The 13,623-nt window shown below is 38.0% G+C and overlaps 1 protein-coding gene across 1 annotated transcript in view; it reads left to right on the top strand.

Annotated features, from left to right (window-relative positions):
- LOC107586019 (vacuolar protein sorting-associated protein 13C-like) overlaps nt 1–13,623 on the top strand; it is a 64,591-nt gene that overhangs the window by 28,152 nt on the left and 22,816 nt on the right. The window contains exons 28-56 of the mRNA XM_016273232.1: nt 676–757; nt 905–1,005; nt 1,236–1,389; nt 1,489–1,568; nt 1,684–1,743; nt 2,241–2,391; nt 2,699–2,815; nt 2,918–3,021; nt 3,103–3,270; nt 5,196–5,500; nt 5,776–5,923; nt 6,039–6,147; nt 6,232–6,356; nt 6,459–6,615; nt 6,704–6,783; nt 8,466–8,525; nt 8,635–8,788; nt 8,890–9,009; nt 9,399–9,502; nt 10,315–10,482; nt 10,558–10,862; nt 11,058–11,205; nt 11,405–11,431; nt 11,470–11,925; nt 12,047–12,202; nt 12,398–12,417; nt 12,540–12,579; nt 12,706–12,827; nt 13,075–13,372. Coding sequence (XP_016128718.1) covers nt 676–757; nt 905–1,005; nt 1,236–1,389; nt 1,489–1,568; nt 1,684–1,743; nt 2,241–2,391; nt 2,699–2,815; nt 2,918–3,021; nt 3,103–3,270; nt 5,196–5,500; nt 5,776–5,923; nt 6,039–6,147; nt 6,232–6,356; nt 6,459–6,615; nt 6,704–6,783; nt 8,466–8,525; nt 8,635–8,788; nt 8,890–9,009; nt 9,399–9,502; nt 10,315–10,482; nt 10,558–10,862; nt 11,058–11,205; nt 11,405–11,431; nt 11,470–11,925; nt 12,047–12,202; nt 12,398–12,417; nt 12,540–12,579; nt 12,706–12,827; nt 13,075–13,372 — 4,119 coding nt within the window. The remainder of the gene's footprint in view (nt 1–675; nt 758–904; nt 1,006–1,235; nt 1,390–1,488; nt 1,569–1,683; nt 1,744–2,240; nt 2,392–2,698; nt 2,816–2,917; nt 3,022–3,102; nt 3,271–5,195; nt 5,501–5,775; nt 5,924–6,038; nt 6,148–6,231; nt 6,357–6,458; nt 6,616–6,703; nt 6,784–8,465; nt 8,526–8,634; nt 8,789–8,889; nt 9,010–9,398; nt 9,503–10,314; nt 10,483–10,557; nt 10,863–11,057; nt 11,206–11,404; nt 11,432–11,469; nt 11,926–12,046; nt 12,203–12,397; nt 12,418–12,539; nt 12,580–12,705; nt 12,828–13,074; nt 13,373–13,623) is intronic.

Below are 13,623 nucleotides of genomic sequence, written 5' to 3'. Positions count from 1 at the left end.
TAACCACTGATTTGTAGTCGTGTCCTCTTTTGGAAGACCAAACAAAGTAGTTTCGCTTTCACAACGAAGCACACAGCGTCTTCACGACATGGCTGCAGCATCAACAAAACTATAGTGAGAAGTAAAAGTTAAGCCTTTCATTGCGTGAACATTTGGGCGGCGTTATGCAAATTTTCCCACATAGTGAGGTAGATATGTGGGGGCGTTTTAGGTAGGTGTGGTGACTCTGAACTTTTATAAAGAATGTTTCTTTGGATTTGAGACTTTAGTCTTTGCAACTTTACAGATCTTCTTTATGCACCAAAAGCTTGTAACACTCCAAAGAGAAAGGAAAAATTGAAATCGCATCATATGACCCCTTTAACATTTTTACTGTTTATACTGTATTCAAAGCGTAATTGACGTCTTTCAAAAACATTAAAAAATCGAACCCCAATCTTTTGAACAGTAATGTAAATTTGTTGGAAAACTTTGAGAAATAAAATAGTTAAAAATACATTCCTCCCTAAAATGCTTTCTTACAAAAACTTTACCAATTGACTAAAATGCAAAAAAAGCATTTATTACATATGAAAGAAAGCTTTCTGCATATGTACAGGAAGTAAACAGAGTGAGAAAATGACATACCATATAATTTCCTGTTGTTTGTATAATGATGATGATATTTTTCTGAAGGTTTTGGGGATGCCGCTGTCTGATGCCAGACCAAAGGTTTTGGGTTTAGACCCCAAAGTTCTGTCCTATACAGTGGAATCAGGTCAGAATTGCTCCCACTTAATTTCAGACAAAAAAAAAATGAATACCACACAAGTCTTTTGTTTTTAATTGACACTATTCATATAATTATACACATTTTCTCACAGTTTATGTATGCACACAGTTTATGTTGTACATGTGTGTTTAGACTCTGAAGAAGACACCAGTGAGAAGTCTGCAGATGAAGACTCTCTCAGATCAACCTTAGAGGAACTGACTGAAGTGCAGTTTCAGTTTGAAGTCAAAGCAGTACGTTCTTCTTCATCACTTTGTTCACACCATGCCACAACCATTCGTCATCAGTTGGGCGCAAGAGCCCCACGTTTCATTAAAGAATCATTCAGCATTCCATCAGTTGATGACAATTATTTTGTGTATGATTCCTGTTCGTGTTTGTGTGGACCATTGTGTGTTTTAGTGTGAAGTGATGTATATGTGTCTATATATATATATATGTGTGTGTGTGTGTGTGTGTGTAGGTGTTGTTGGAGCTTACGAGGCAGGCCGCTCAGGAGGATGTCGTATTGGCTTTCAATGTGTCTCAACTGGGTGCAGAGGGCAAGATACGGACCTTTGATCTCACTGTCACATCTTACCTGCGCAAGATCAGCCTGGACTACTGCGAGATAAAAGGTACACGCACACACACACAAAGTGTGATCAAGCTTTTGTTGTTTGAAGTACTTTTTTCAGGGATACCGTTGCTCTCATTCTTGTGTGTATGTGTTTCAGATGCGCAAAATCAGCCACTTCATCTAATTACCTCTTCAGACAAGCATGGCTCTGATCTATTGAAAGTGGAGTACATCAAAGTAAACATGAGCATTTTGCTTATCAAACACTCTATAAAGGACTCTCGTAAATGAGTTGTTTTAGCTGAATGGTTTAATTTGTTCTGGTCTGCATGGCCTTTTTTATGTCCTTCAGGCTGATGTTAATGGACCCAGCTTCCACACCATACTTAATAATACAGAACAAGCACTGAAGGTATGTTTAAGTTTATAGTTCCAAATAATGAATGGCAGTAATCCTAGAATTTATTTGTTTACGTGCTCATTCAATATATTTATATTAGATCAAAAGGGTGCTTCTACTAAATACTGAGCAAAGGGTCTGAATACTTAGGACCATGTGATATTTCAGTTTTTCTTTTTTAATAAATCTGCAAAAATGTCAACAATGCTGTGTTTTTCTGTCAATATGGGGTGCTGTGTGTACATTAATGAGGAAAAGGATTTTAGCAAATGGCTGCAATATAACAAAGAGTGAAAAATTTAAGGGGGTCTGAATACTTTCCGTACCCACTGTATGTATATATATATATACACGCATGCACAAAATCAATTTTTATTGCATTCTTAAAATTACACTATTAGTCTTTTTAATTTGAATTTTGATTAATGTTTCATTTGAAAAAAAAAAAGGAAAGTTGGAAAGTTTAATCAGAAATCAAAATTAAGTAATTGATTTACTTCTTTTCTCAGGTGGAGTTTTCCTCACTGGACTTCCTGCTGCACACTAAAGCTTTGCTGTCTACCATCAACTACATGAATTCAGCAATACCACAAGACCTCACAGCTTCAAAAGACAGAGATACCAAGAGACGGGCTGAGAGAGCAGCAGCAGGGAAGACAGGTGTGAATAACACATATGCCTTTTATGTTGAAAATCTGTGGTTTTGTTTGATGTCAAATTATTGGGTAGACCCTGAATATTGCTCATGCATCCATGTTGTCCTTGTCTCTGCTTTGTAGGTTTTTTCTTGGGTAACTAATGTTTTTTTCTTTACCTTTGCACTGGTCTTGACATGCCATGTACTAACAGGGGTCTGAAACAATATCTGTTTTGCTTGTGTTAATGCATGTTGCAGACACTACTGTTTTTAGATTGTCATATTATGTGTTGTTTGAGTGTTTTAACTGGAGTGTCTATGTTTTGTTAGTGTCTAAGGGTTCGAAGGACTCTGGTGTTGTGAACTTTAAGCTGTCTGCCGTACTCGGCTCTTTCAGAGTGGCTGTTTGTGATGACAGAAGCAACATTGCTGACATCCGGGTTCAAGGTAGAAAAAACTAAAGTGTCTGTCCTTAAAAGTCGGCGTACCTTAAAATGATATATTAATTTTCTGCAAGTTAACCAAACATGTTGATTTCATTTATGTCAGGCATTGACGCGTCTGTGGTGGTCCAGGCCAAAGAAACAGACGTTTTTGCCCGTCTGCGTGACATTGTGGTTCTTGATGTGGACCCTAAGACTATCCATAAGAAGGTGAGAGATCAGTCATATTGTTTTTGGTATGTTTGTAAGCAGGTTTCTGTGCTCCAGTTCTGTTTTTGTGAATACTACCAGGCGGTGTCAATCGTTGGAGAAGAGGTGTTCAGCTTTAAGATGACATTGTATCCTGGGGCCACTGAAGGTGAAGGATACACTGACACCTCCAAAGTGGATGGGAAAGTTATCCTGAGACTTGGCTGTATCCAGATCGTCTACCTGCATAAGTTCCTTACATCTTTATTGGTACGAATTCATGTAAATCCACTTACCTTTCATATTGTATCGGTACTCATATTTTGTCTGTGTTACTCAGTCATCTAAAATGTATACCAGTAGATAAAACTCAATGACGGGTAATTGCAAAACAAACAGGGACAGCGTTTTAAAAAACTGTATTTCTCAGTGTCTGTATTTTCGTTTGTATTTTGTCTGGATGTTTATGTCTCTCCCTTTCTTTTTGCTCTGGCATCTTTCCCACCCCTCATAGTTTTCGTTAATTGTGTCTTCCTCTTTTCAGGACTCTTTTAGCTATCAATACCCCTCTGCTGATGAGGTACAGGCTTGGGCATGCAGCATTAAAGTTTTTTGCTTTGCAGCTTATTTTCAAATGCACCTCTGCACACACTGAAATATGTCCTCTCCCCATTAAACTCTACTGGATTTGTTGTACACACAGTTAATCCTTTTCAAATAAGATGGAAACATTCATTCAGGTTAACACCATTCACAGCAATGTTTATGACTGCTTTTGTTTTATTTCTAGTGCAGTGGTTCTTAACGAGGGATCCTGGACCCACTAGGGGCCTCAACAAACTTCCCATATTTATTATCATATTCAAAAAGAAATTAATTAAAAAAATAATTGTAAAAATGCAATTAATAAAAGAAAAAGTATTCAATTTTCGTATCCATGTAAAAAAACAAAAAAGGCCTTAATTCTAAATAAGAAAGAAAAATGACTTTTTAAAAGACAGTATACATATACATACAAAAAATATCTCTGCCTTATGGGGAGGCTATAAGATATTGTGTTGAACAATGGGTTGGGGGGTGGCTTGGGGGGTGGAGAACCACTCTTCTAGTGGAAGGTTATAGGAAATAAATAGCTCTGCTGCATATTCAAGAACAATTCATTAGATTCAAGCTAAACAGAAGCAGTCTTAAAGTTTACGATCACTAATATTGTCAGTAATATTTCAATATTGCTTGCATTACATTTATGTGCACCACTGACATATAATAACCTCTTTTAAAATGGGTATGACTTTTTAGTTATGCTTTTCCTATCAAATCAGGTAGTTCGAAGAACCAAAAGAAAGACTTTCATAAGATCACACCCATACCTAATATTTATCTACTATAGCATTGCATTTTAGAATTTCTGCACCGCTATAGTGGCATCAAACAGAATTATGTATCACCTAAAAGGTAGATCTTGTCCAAGTGTTTTTCAAACAATGGATTATGCCATCTTTTATTTTTCATAAATAGGTCCGAAATCTTGAGTCAGTGTGGCTAAACTGATTATAGTCCTGTTTGCAGAAATTTCATACTGCAGCTTTAATGCTGTTTTCTCTTAAAAGGATGTCTTGAGTATATTAGTATTCATTTCTTAGTTTTATCTGTGAGATATTACTGTTCTAACTGTTAGATATTGTTAAAGAAGTGGACTTTAGGTAATGCAGTTTAGCCTATAGCGTTATTTATGAATGCAATAAGGCACAGAATTTTTAAATGACTTGATTGCGAATATGTGGATTTGCATGTGTGCTCGTGACTCATACTACATATTGAAGTAGAAATCACAGAAATTTGAGACAGAATTTCGCACGATATGGATGCCTTGATTTTACTGGTTCTAACTTTCATACTCTACATGCTTAATAGAAACAGCTCACCAGCCGTACCCAGACAATATAATCATCAGCTTTCCTACTTTCTCTCACAAAAAAATTTTCACTCCAGGGCTGCTTTTTTTCACCCCTACTGAATTTGCAACTTTTTGTTGTAAATTTGTCTTTCAGGCGTTTTAAAACACAAGAACATCCCTGCATGAAATTTCCCTACTGTGGATCCCAGACTGTTACATTCAGACCTTCCCTCACTTCTACTAAACTGCCATGTCAAGTCACACAAAACTGTAACTAACTATTTGTTGTCTTCCATAGATGTTTGTGGATAACTTCCAGACAGCTAAAGAGGCTCTCAGTGCCGCCACGGCTCAGGCCGCAGAGAAAGCAGCTTCCAGTGTGAGGGATTTCGCTCAGAAAAGCTTCAGACTTGCCATGGACATCAGACTGAAGGCCCCCCTTATCATAATCCCTCAGTCCTCCACATCCCATAATGCATTTGTAGTTGACCTGGGTCTCATTACTGTGGGAAACAGCTTCTCACTGCTGGCAGCTGAGGGCTTCCCATTGCCTGCAGTTTTGGAGACCATGGATGTAAAACTCACACAACTCAAACTGTCTAGGTAGTAAAGAAAGCTGGAGATCTTTCCCAGAATTCTCAAAATTAATTTACTTCAACTTATATATTTTAATTAGTTTCCAAGGCAACATTTATAATTTTAATTTTAATGCAATTAAAGTTAGTTAGCTAAATACAATTTAGTTTTTTTTAATGCAATATTTATGTTTTATTTCAATTAACAAAAATGTTTATTAGTAGTCTCGACTTGTTTGGTGCTACAGAATGATTCAGAGACAGCTTTTTTTCTGATTCATTTTTTTTACCTTCTTTCTTCAGGACTGTTCTAAAGCGCGATGCTGCTCATTTAGATGTTGAGATTCTGGAGCCCATAAATCTAGAGCTTTTAGTCAAGCGTAATTTGGCCACCACTTGGTACAACAAAATTCCTGGAATGGAGGTCAATGGAGTACTTATGTCAATGAACGTGAGTTTCTCATGATGTTTTAGACGTGGAAGTGTTGAATCTAAAATCTAAAATGGGGCCCGATCAGAATTTTCAGGAGAGAAAACTAAAGATTGCTATTCTCTGGCTTCTGTAGATGGCTCTTGGCCAGGAGGATGTTGGGGTCCTCATGAGAATCTTAGCAGAGAACATTGGCGAGGGAAGCAGGGCTGCTGCAGTGGAGGGAATAAAAGCTTCCGCTAAAAGTATGAAAAGGTTTAACCTGTCAGTAATCTTGTCCATTAAAGTTTGTCTTTAAGGGCTTCATTTTACCCTCTTTTCCTCCACAGATGAAGCTGTAGATGAAGGACTGATCAAAACACTACCTGTGGGGACAGGGAGTCAACCTGCATTGACCAGTGGTGCTTTCAGTGAAAATGTTGTCAATGTGCTGCTCAATTTTGAAATCAAGGAGGTGATTAAGCTCTCTTAAGTTCTTATTTTCAGTTACAGTCATAACTCCAGATTTGGAGTGGATCTGGAGGGAACTGAGAATCCTGTATCTTTCTCTTTGTAGGTTATGCTAAGGTTGAAAAAGTCCAAAAATGGGAAAGAGTATCCTTTTTTGGTTCTCCATGTAGCTCAGCTTGGAATTGACACCAAAGTTCGAAAATACGACATGGAGGCCACAACATACATTAAAAACATCTCCATGAAGTGCCTAGAGTTCCTTGGTTTGTAGCACTTGTTTTTGAAATCTCACAGTACAAAGCAGCATTTAAAATTCATTTGAACTTTTTATTTATTTATTTTTCTTTGCAGATTCAAATGGAGAACCGCTCTGTATAATCAGTTCCTCCGCAGAGTCAGGAGCAGATCTTCTTGAAGTCAAGTATTTTCAGGTAACTACTTCTTTCTGAATTACACTAATATGTAATTTGGCTTATAAATGAGCACTATTTATAAAACTTCCTACTAGTAATGGAGAACCGCTCTGTATAATCAGTTCCTCCGCAGAGTCAGGAGCAGATCTTCTTGAAGTCAAGTATTTTCAGGTAACTACTTCTTTCATTACACTAATATGTAATTTGGCTTATAAATGAGCACTATTTATAAAACTTCCTACTAGTGTTGGGCGATTTCTACAAAATTGGCATCGGACGATGTCTACAGTGAAACATCGCGATGGACGATGACATCGGCGGGGGTGGAGTTAGGGGGTGTGCCCGGAGCGTAAATCCTTATAAGGGAAAACAAATAACGATTCCTAACACCGTGTCTACACCGGACGCGAGCGGCGCGGCACGACAATAAAACTATAGAACCACTGATCTATAATAGAGATTCCTTATATATATATAGATCAGTCTATAGAACTCATTATAATCAGTGATGCTGTCTACACTGGATGCGGCGCGACGCGACACGACAAATCTCCGACAGTATACCGCTGCTGCGTTCTATTTATGACGTGCTGACACAAATTTCAAATGATTTTCAAAGGTCGATTTGTCGTGTCCAGTGTAGACCGACTTTAGCTGATGCGACGCAACACGACAACTGTCACGTCCGGTGTAGACACAGTGTAACGTTTGCCTGTTACATTACAGTACATAAAATTTCACTTACCACATAAACAGAGTAAGGAGAGATGACTGAGGACGATGGCGAATGATTTGCAGATCCTCAGTACCACTGACAAACATATAATCTTGTAAAATGTGTGGTAAGTACTGCTGCTCCATAGTATAAACAGAGTACGTGCAATCTCGAAAGTGAAACTAAAAAGCGATTGTGCATTCAAAAGCACGATGTCGGTTTCATTGCCAGGTATAATAGCGGCTCCCTGATGCCCGAAATATATATGTAGTATAATTACCCAATGATATAACTGCGAGGAAATATATATTTTCCTCCGATCTCGTATTTATTCCTGTTAGGGGTTCCGCCTACACGTCATTTTCTTTCCGAACACGGTATTGGTATAGGGGGGGATCACGATGCCGGCTCAATATTGTGATGTCTATCAGCCATCGGCGATGGACGATAGCATTGTCTATTGGCCCAACCCTACTTCCTACTCAAAAAAAATTTGTTAAAAACCTCTTGCATTAAGTGTTAAGTAACACCCTTTTAATCCATTCTAAAGTTGACTAGTGGCAGGACATTTCATGTCTAGACAGGCTTCAGCTCTTACATTTTTAACAATTTATTTAGGTCAGCACATGAATTCATATCTTGATCAAAGCATCAGGACAATTAGATCCAGCCTTTAGCCATTGCACTCTTTAGTGTCTGTGGATTGGCTCTTCTTTTAATTCCTAAGGGCCATTTCTCTCAAATGAGATAGCAGGGTCTGTTGCACATGTGTACTGTTAAAAGTCTAGAGATATGAATGAATGCATACTAATCAAGTTCTGATTAAATATATAGTTGTTGTCTATGTAATATTTGACACAACGGTTATAGATTCTCCATGATTAATTCTAGAATTGCAGCGTAGACACTAAGATGTAGCAGATGTTGAGAGCTTCCGGGACTCATGAGTGGAGATCTTAAATTTGTTTGATTCCTGTCTTTGTAGGCTGATCGAAATGGGCCAAACTTTGCAAGCCTTTACCAGAATACTGAGCAGAAGATCAATGTAAGCATCTGTAAACAAGGTTAAATAAAAGCCTGTTTTGGAAATTGAGGCGTTAATCTCAAAAGAACTTCATATTGAAGGGGTTTAACATGCCTGTGTGTGTCTTTAGGTAGTGTTCTCCTCTCTAGACCTGATGTTACACACTGAGGCTCTCCTCTCTACCATGGACTTCCTGTCTGCTGCCCTGTCCAACAGCAGTCTGCCCTCACCTGAGAGAGAGAGCAAAAAGAGTGAAGATATGAGAACTACCTCAGCTAAATCCAGTAAACACACAAACACACACATACAATCGCTGAAACTGACAAACATGGACTTTGTGCCCATGATTTAGGAATGAATTAATGAAGGACTGTTTCTGTCTCAGCTGCACTGAGTTCTCCCTCTGATGGTGACGTCATTGACCTGATGGTGAACATGCAGCTTGGTGCATTTAATGTTTTGGTTTGTGACCAAAAAAGCAACATGGCAGACATCAAAATTCAGGGTGAAAATGCATTCTTATTTTGAAAATTGACTTGTTTATTATTAAATAAATGTTACTGCATTACTGCTACTGTTTTAAAATAAAAAATAATGCAGGATCTTCTTTTAAGATATTAAAATATTTGATAGTAAATATTTAGTAAATATATTTTGTTATATATTTATATTTTATTTTTTATATTGATTAAATAATTATATAATGTAATATATGCCAAATATAGTACAAATAGAAAATTATTGTTCTTTTTATTATAGCAATAATTCTGACATAGTTGTAATAAAGCAACGTTTTAATTTTATGGTGTATTGGTCTGCTTATACAGTATCTATTTCTTGATTATTCTGAGGCTGGTTTTGTTGGTTAGCTGATTTTATAAATCTTCTCCTTAGGTTTGGACGGTTCTCTAAAGATGCAAGGAACTCAGACACACATGTACACACGTTTGCGTGACTTCATCATCATGAATGTGGATCCTAAAACAATCCATAAGAAGGCAAGCTAGCTATACCACTACAGCACATTTGAACCATTTACTATTCTTTATACATTTTAATTTCTATCTACTTTGTCTTAGGGCTGGGCGATAAGGCCAAAAAAATGATCTCACATATCAGTCGATATCGATAATTATCACAATGAATTTCAAATCTTTATTTCATTCAAGTTTAAAGGTAGACTTTTTCTCCTAAGTGAAAATTGTAGAAAGCAGACTGTTATTTGGGGTTTTAAACTAGTCTTTTTGTCAGAACATGACAAACACTTTACGTTTTTGATTTTTTTTTTTTTACACTCCTCCAGTCATATTTCCTTAACAAAAAAATATCTTAATAGAAAAATGTATTTCTTAGTTTCTGCATGTTCTAATGAGTCATATTATTGTGAAGCAGGTTTGTATTGCCTGATTTTGATGACGTGTACTGTATCTTCAGCACAGCTTGCAGTGCAGGCTGCAATATTAATATTAACTCTTTTTTTTGTCTCTTAGAAATACACATTTGACAGTAGTAGTAGCTTGAGTTAGGATGTAAATTTATGTTCATTATCAAAAACAGTAACATGTAAAAATTGTAACAACCTAATTTTTATATGGTAAAATTAATTATTCTGACTGTATGAGTTTTAAACATTAAATCGAACATTTATCATAGAGGAATAATAATAATAATATTGCGATAACCATCTTTATCGTTTTTTTCGCCCAGCCCTACTTTTGGCTTTTGTATAAACAAAGTACAACAAAAGTGTATTAAAGTAAAGTGAACTGCAATATCTGTTGTTTATTTTGGGCTATTTTTGGTTCTCTAGGCCATCTCCATTGTCGGCGATGAGGTGTTCAGCTTCAGCATGAGTCTGACACCCAAAGCCACTGAGGGGGCTGGGTATACAGATACTTCGAAGGTTGATGGCAAAGTGAAACTCAACGTGGGCTGTATTCAAGTGGTCTACCTTCACAAATTTGTCATGTCATTACTGGTGAGTTTAAATTGCACATATGGCCTCTCTGCTGATTCAAGCATACTAGCTTACTTTTACTTTTTCTCTCCACAGAATTTCAGTAATAACTTCCAGGCAGCTAAAGAGGCTCTCAGTGCCGCCACGGCTCAGGCAGCAGAGAAAGCAGCTTCCAGTGTGAGGGATTTCGCTCAGAAGAGTTTCAGACTTGCCATGAACATCAGGCTGAAGGCCCCCCTTATCATAATCCCTCAGTCCTCCACATCCCATAATGCTGTGGAGGCGGACCTGGGTCTCATTACTGTGGGAAACAGCTTCTCTCTGCTCCCAGTGGAAGGTCGTCCGCTGCCTGCTGTCATAGATAATATGGATATACAGCTCACACAGCTAAAACTGTCCAGGTAGCCTGCCACAAAGCTTATCTAGGATTTTCAGACTTACTTGTCAAAGTATAATTATATCCAATGTGTCCATTTTAAGATCTGATAATTAACTGAACAGAATTCATTCATGAATTTTCAAAGCCCACTAGTTGACCATTATACAACCCTATATGTGTTTCCTCCTATAAATGCTTTTTTGTTTGTTTTCCTCAGAATTTCCATGGAGCAGGACTCAAATCAGCCTAGTTCAAAACTGTTGGAGCCAGTCAACCTTGTTCTGTCTGTTAAACGTAACCTGGCGGCATCATGGTACCAGAAGATGGCTGCCATAGAGGTGGATGGAGATCTGAAGCCCATGAAGGTCTGTTCACATAATGTCAGGATGTATTCTCAGCTTTTAAAGTCACATTTCATGCAGCCTTTAAATTAAGTCTGTGGAAATTAGTTTTGGCTGGTCCATTTCTGGGATCTGGTTATAATTAATATAATATATAATTATAGAGTTGGAGTGATTGTGGGAAAATTAATGAAGGTTCTCACATTTTCTGACTCTGTTCCAGGTGTCTCTGAGTCAAGATGACCTGACTGTCCTTTAACATTTTTTGTCTCTGTCTTGCTCTCTCAGATCTCTCCTATCATTCTTAACACTGTCATTACCATCACTGCGGCCATGGCACCCAGACCTAAAGAAGAGCCGTCACAGCAGACGTCAGATGACCTAAACAGCCTCTGGTCTTTGATGAATGTCGCTAATGCAAGCTACTGGTTCCTTGGTGTGGATACAGCCTCCGAGGTCACTGAGAGCTTCAAGGATGTGGACAGCAGTAAGGATGGAGAGAGTTTTGAGATGAACGTGAAGGTGGTGCAGGTCACGCTGGAGTCAGGTTTGGGGCATCGGACTGTTCCCCTGCTGCTTGCGGAGTCGTCATTCACCGGTACTGCTCAGAACTGGTCGTCGTTGCTCAGTGTCTCTGCAGATATGACACTTGAGGTGAATTACTTCAATGAGACTCATGCCATTTGGGAGCCACTTCTTGAGAGAGTGGACAATGGGAGACGAAGGTGGAACCTTAAATTGGATGTAAGCAGAATTGCTTCTCTTTTTTCACTTTTTCGTACAAACGTAAATCCACATTCCCACCCTGTCAGATAGCTTGCAGGTTGTTCTGTTGGTAATTATTTGTTTGTGTTTCTGTGTGTAGATGAAGAATAACCCTGTTCGGGATAAAAGTCCAGTTCCTGGGGATGATTTCATTATGTTGCCAGACCCTCGCACAGCCATCACCATATGCTCCAAAGACACCATGAACATCACAGTGTCCAAGTGCTGCCTCAGTGTCTTCAACAACCTGGCTAAGGTAAACCATTCAGTCCAAAGAACAGCATTGACACACAAAAACCATGCATTTTCTGAACATGCAATATCATTGTGTCATTATTCACTTTTCCCATACATACAAAATGCAGGATTTTTATAAAACTTAAACCTACATTTTGAAATTGAATAAGTATTGCTATTTGTTGTTTTCTTTTTAATGGTGTGATATTCACAGGGTGTTAAATGTAAACTACTGTTCAAAAGTTGGGGTCAGTAGGAAGATTTTTTTTTAAATAATATTTTAATTTGCAAGGGTTAACATTAAATTGATCAAAAGTGCCAGTAAACTAATTTAGAATGTTTTAAAAAAATGCCAGTGAGGGCAACAAGGTCATCACAGTACGGTCCCCCCTACAGGTTCGTCTGCTCACTTTACCTGCAGAGTGCATACATCTGTTCACCTGTCTGGATAAAGAAATCATTAGTGAAAACGACCTCGTTAAAATCATGGTAACGTTGATTTCTTTTTTTATGTGTTATCAGATAAAGAACCATTTCTATGTGCCTTTTGCCATTCTGAAGTATTCTTCTGAACTTGGAGGGATGGTGAATGTAGGGGTTGCTGAGCCTGAGAAGGAGTGTCATGTTCCCCTAGAAGCTTACAGGTATAGATGGAGAAGAAGTGTAATTACATATTCTGTTCCAGTGAATTTTTGCACCCACATGAGTCAAATATCATGAGGAGCAACTGTAAAGTTCTGTGAGTCCTGCTGTAGCTGAAAACGTAATATTATGAATATATTATATGTTTTTCTTTTCTTTCTTATTTGCAGGGACTATACTGTAAAATAAATTACCTGTAATTTTTTGTGCTTTATGTTGTAACTTTCTGTGCTCTGTGTATTACTTTAGGAGTCAGTTGTTCTTGCTGCCTGTCGGTCCTTTAGAAGATTTGTATCGTGCGTCCTCCACATGTGTCACATGGAAGGAGCAGGTTCACGTGAGCTCAGAGGTTCACGCAGTGCTGCAGTGCCCCGCCATAGACAGCAGCTTCCTGCCACTGGTGGTGAATACACTGGCCATGCCTGATGACCTCAGCCATATTGCCAGCCACGGGGAAGGGGACTGGGACCCTGCTTATGTCATCCACCTGCACCCAGCTGTCACTCTCAAAAACCTGCTGCCTTACTCAATACGCTACTTGCTGGAGGTGCAGAATATTACAGTTTCAGTACACAAATGCTAGAACACATTCGGCATACACTTTGTCTCAAATGTTGGGGTTTTGTATGAATTATAATTTTTTTTTATTTTAATATATTTTAAAATGTCATTTTTTTTTCTGTGATGGCAAAGCTGAATTTTCAGCAGCCATAACTGTAGTCTTCAGTGTCACGTGATCCTTCAGAAATCATTCTAATATGCTGCTGTTGGTGCTCAACAAAAATAGTTTTAATAAAT

The sequence above is a fragment of the Sinocyclocheilus grahami genome, unplaced genomic scaffold (assembly GCF_001515645.1).
Source record: "Sinocyclocheilus grahami isolate Dianchi unplaced genomic scaffold, SAMN03320097.WGS_v1.1 scaffold76.1, whole genome shotgun sequence".
NCBI classification, from domain to species: Eukaryota; Metazoa; Chordata; class Actinopteri; order Cypriniformes; family Cyprinidae; genus Sinocyclocheilus; species Sinocyclocheilus grahami.
Note: the sequence above shows the minus strand (reverse complement) of the source record. Positions and strands in the feature narration are given on the sequence as shown.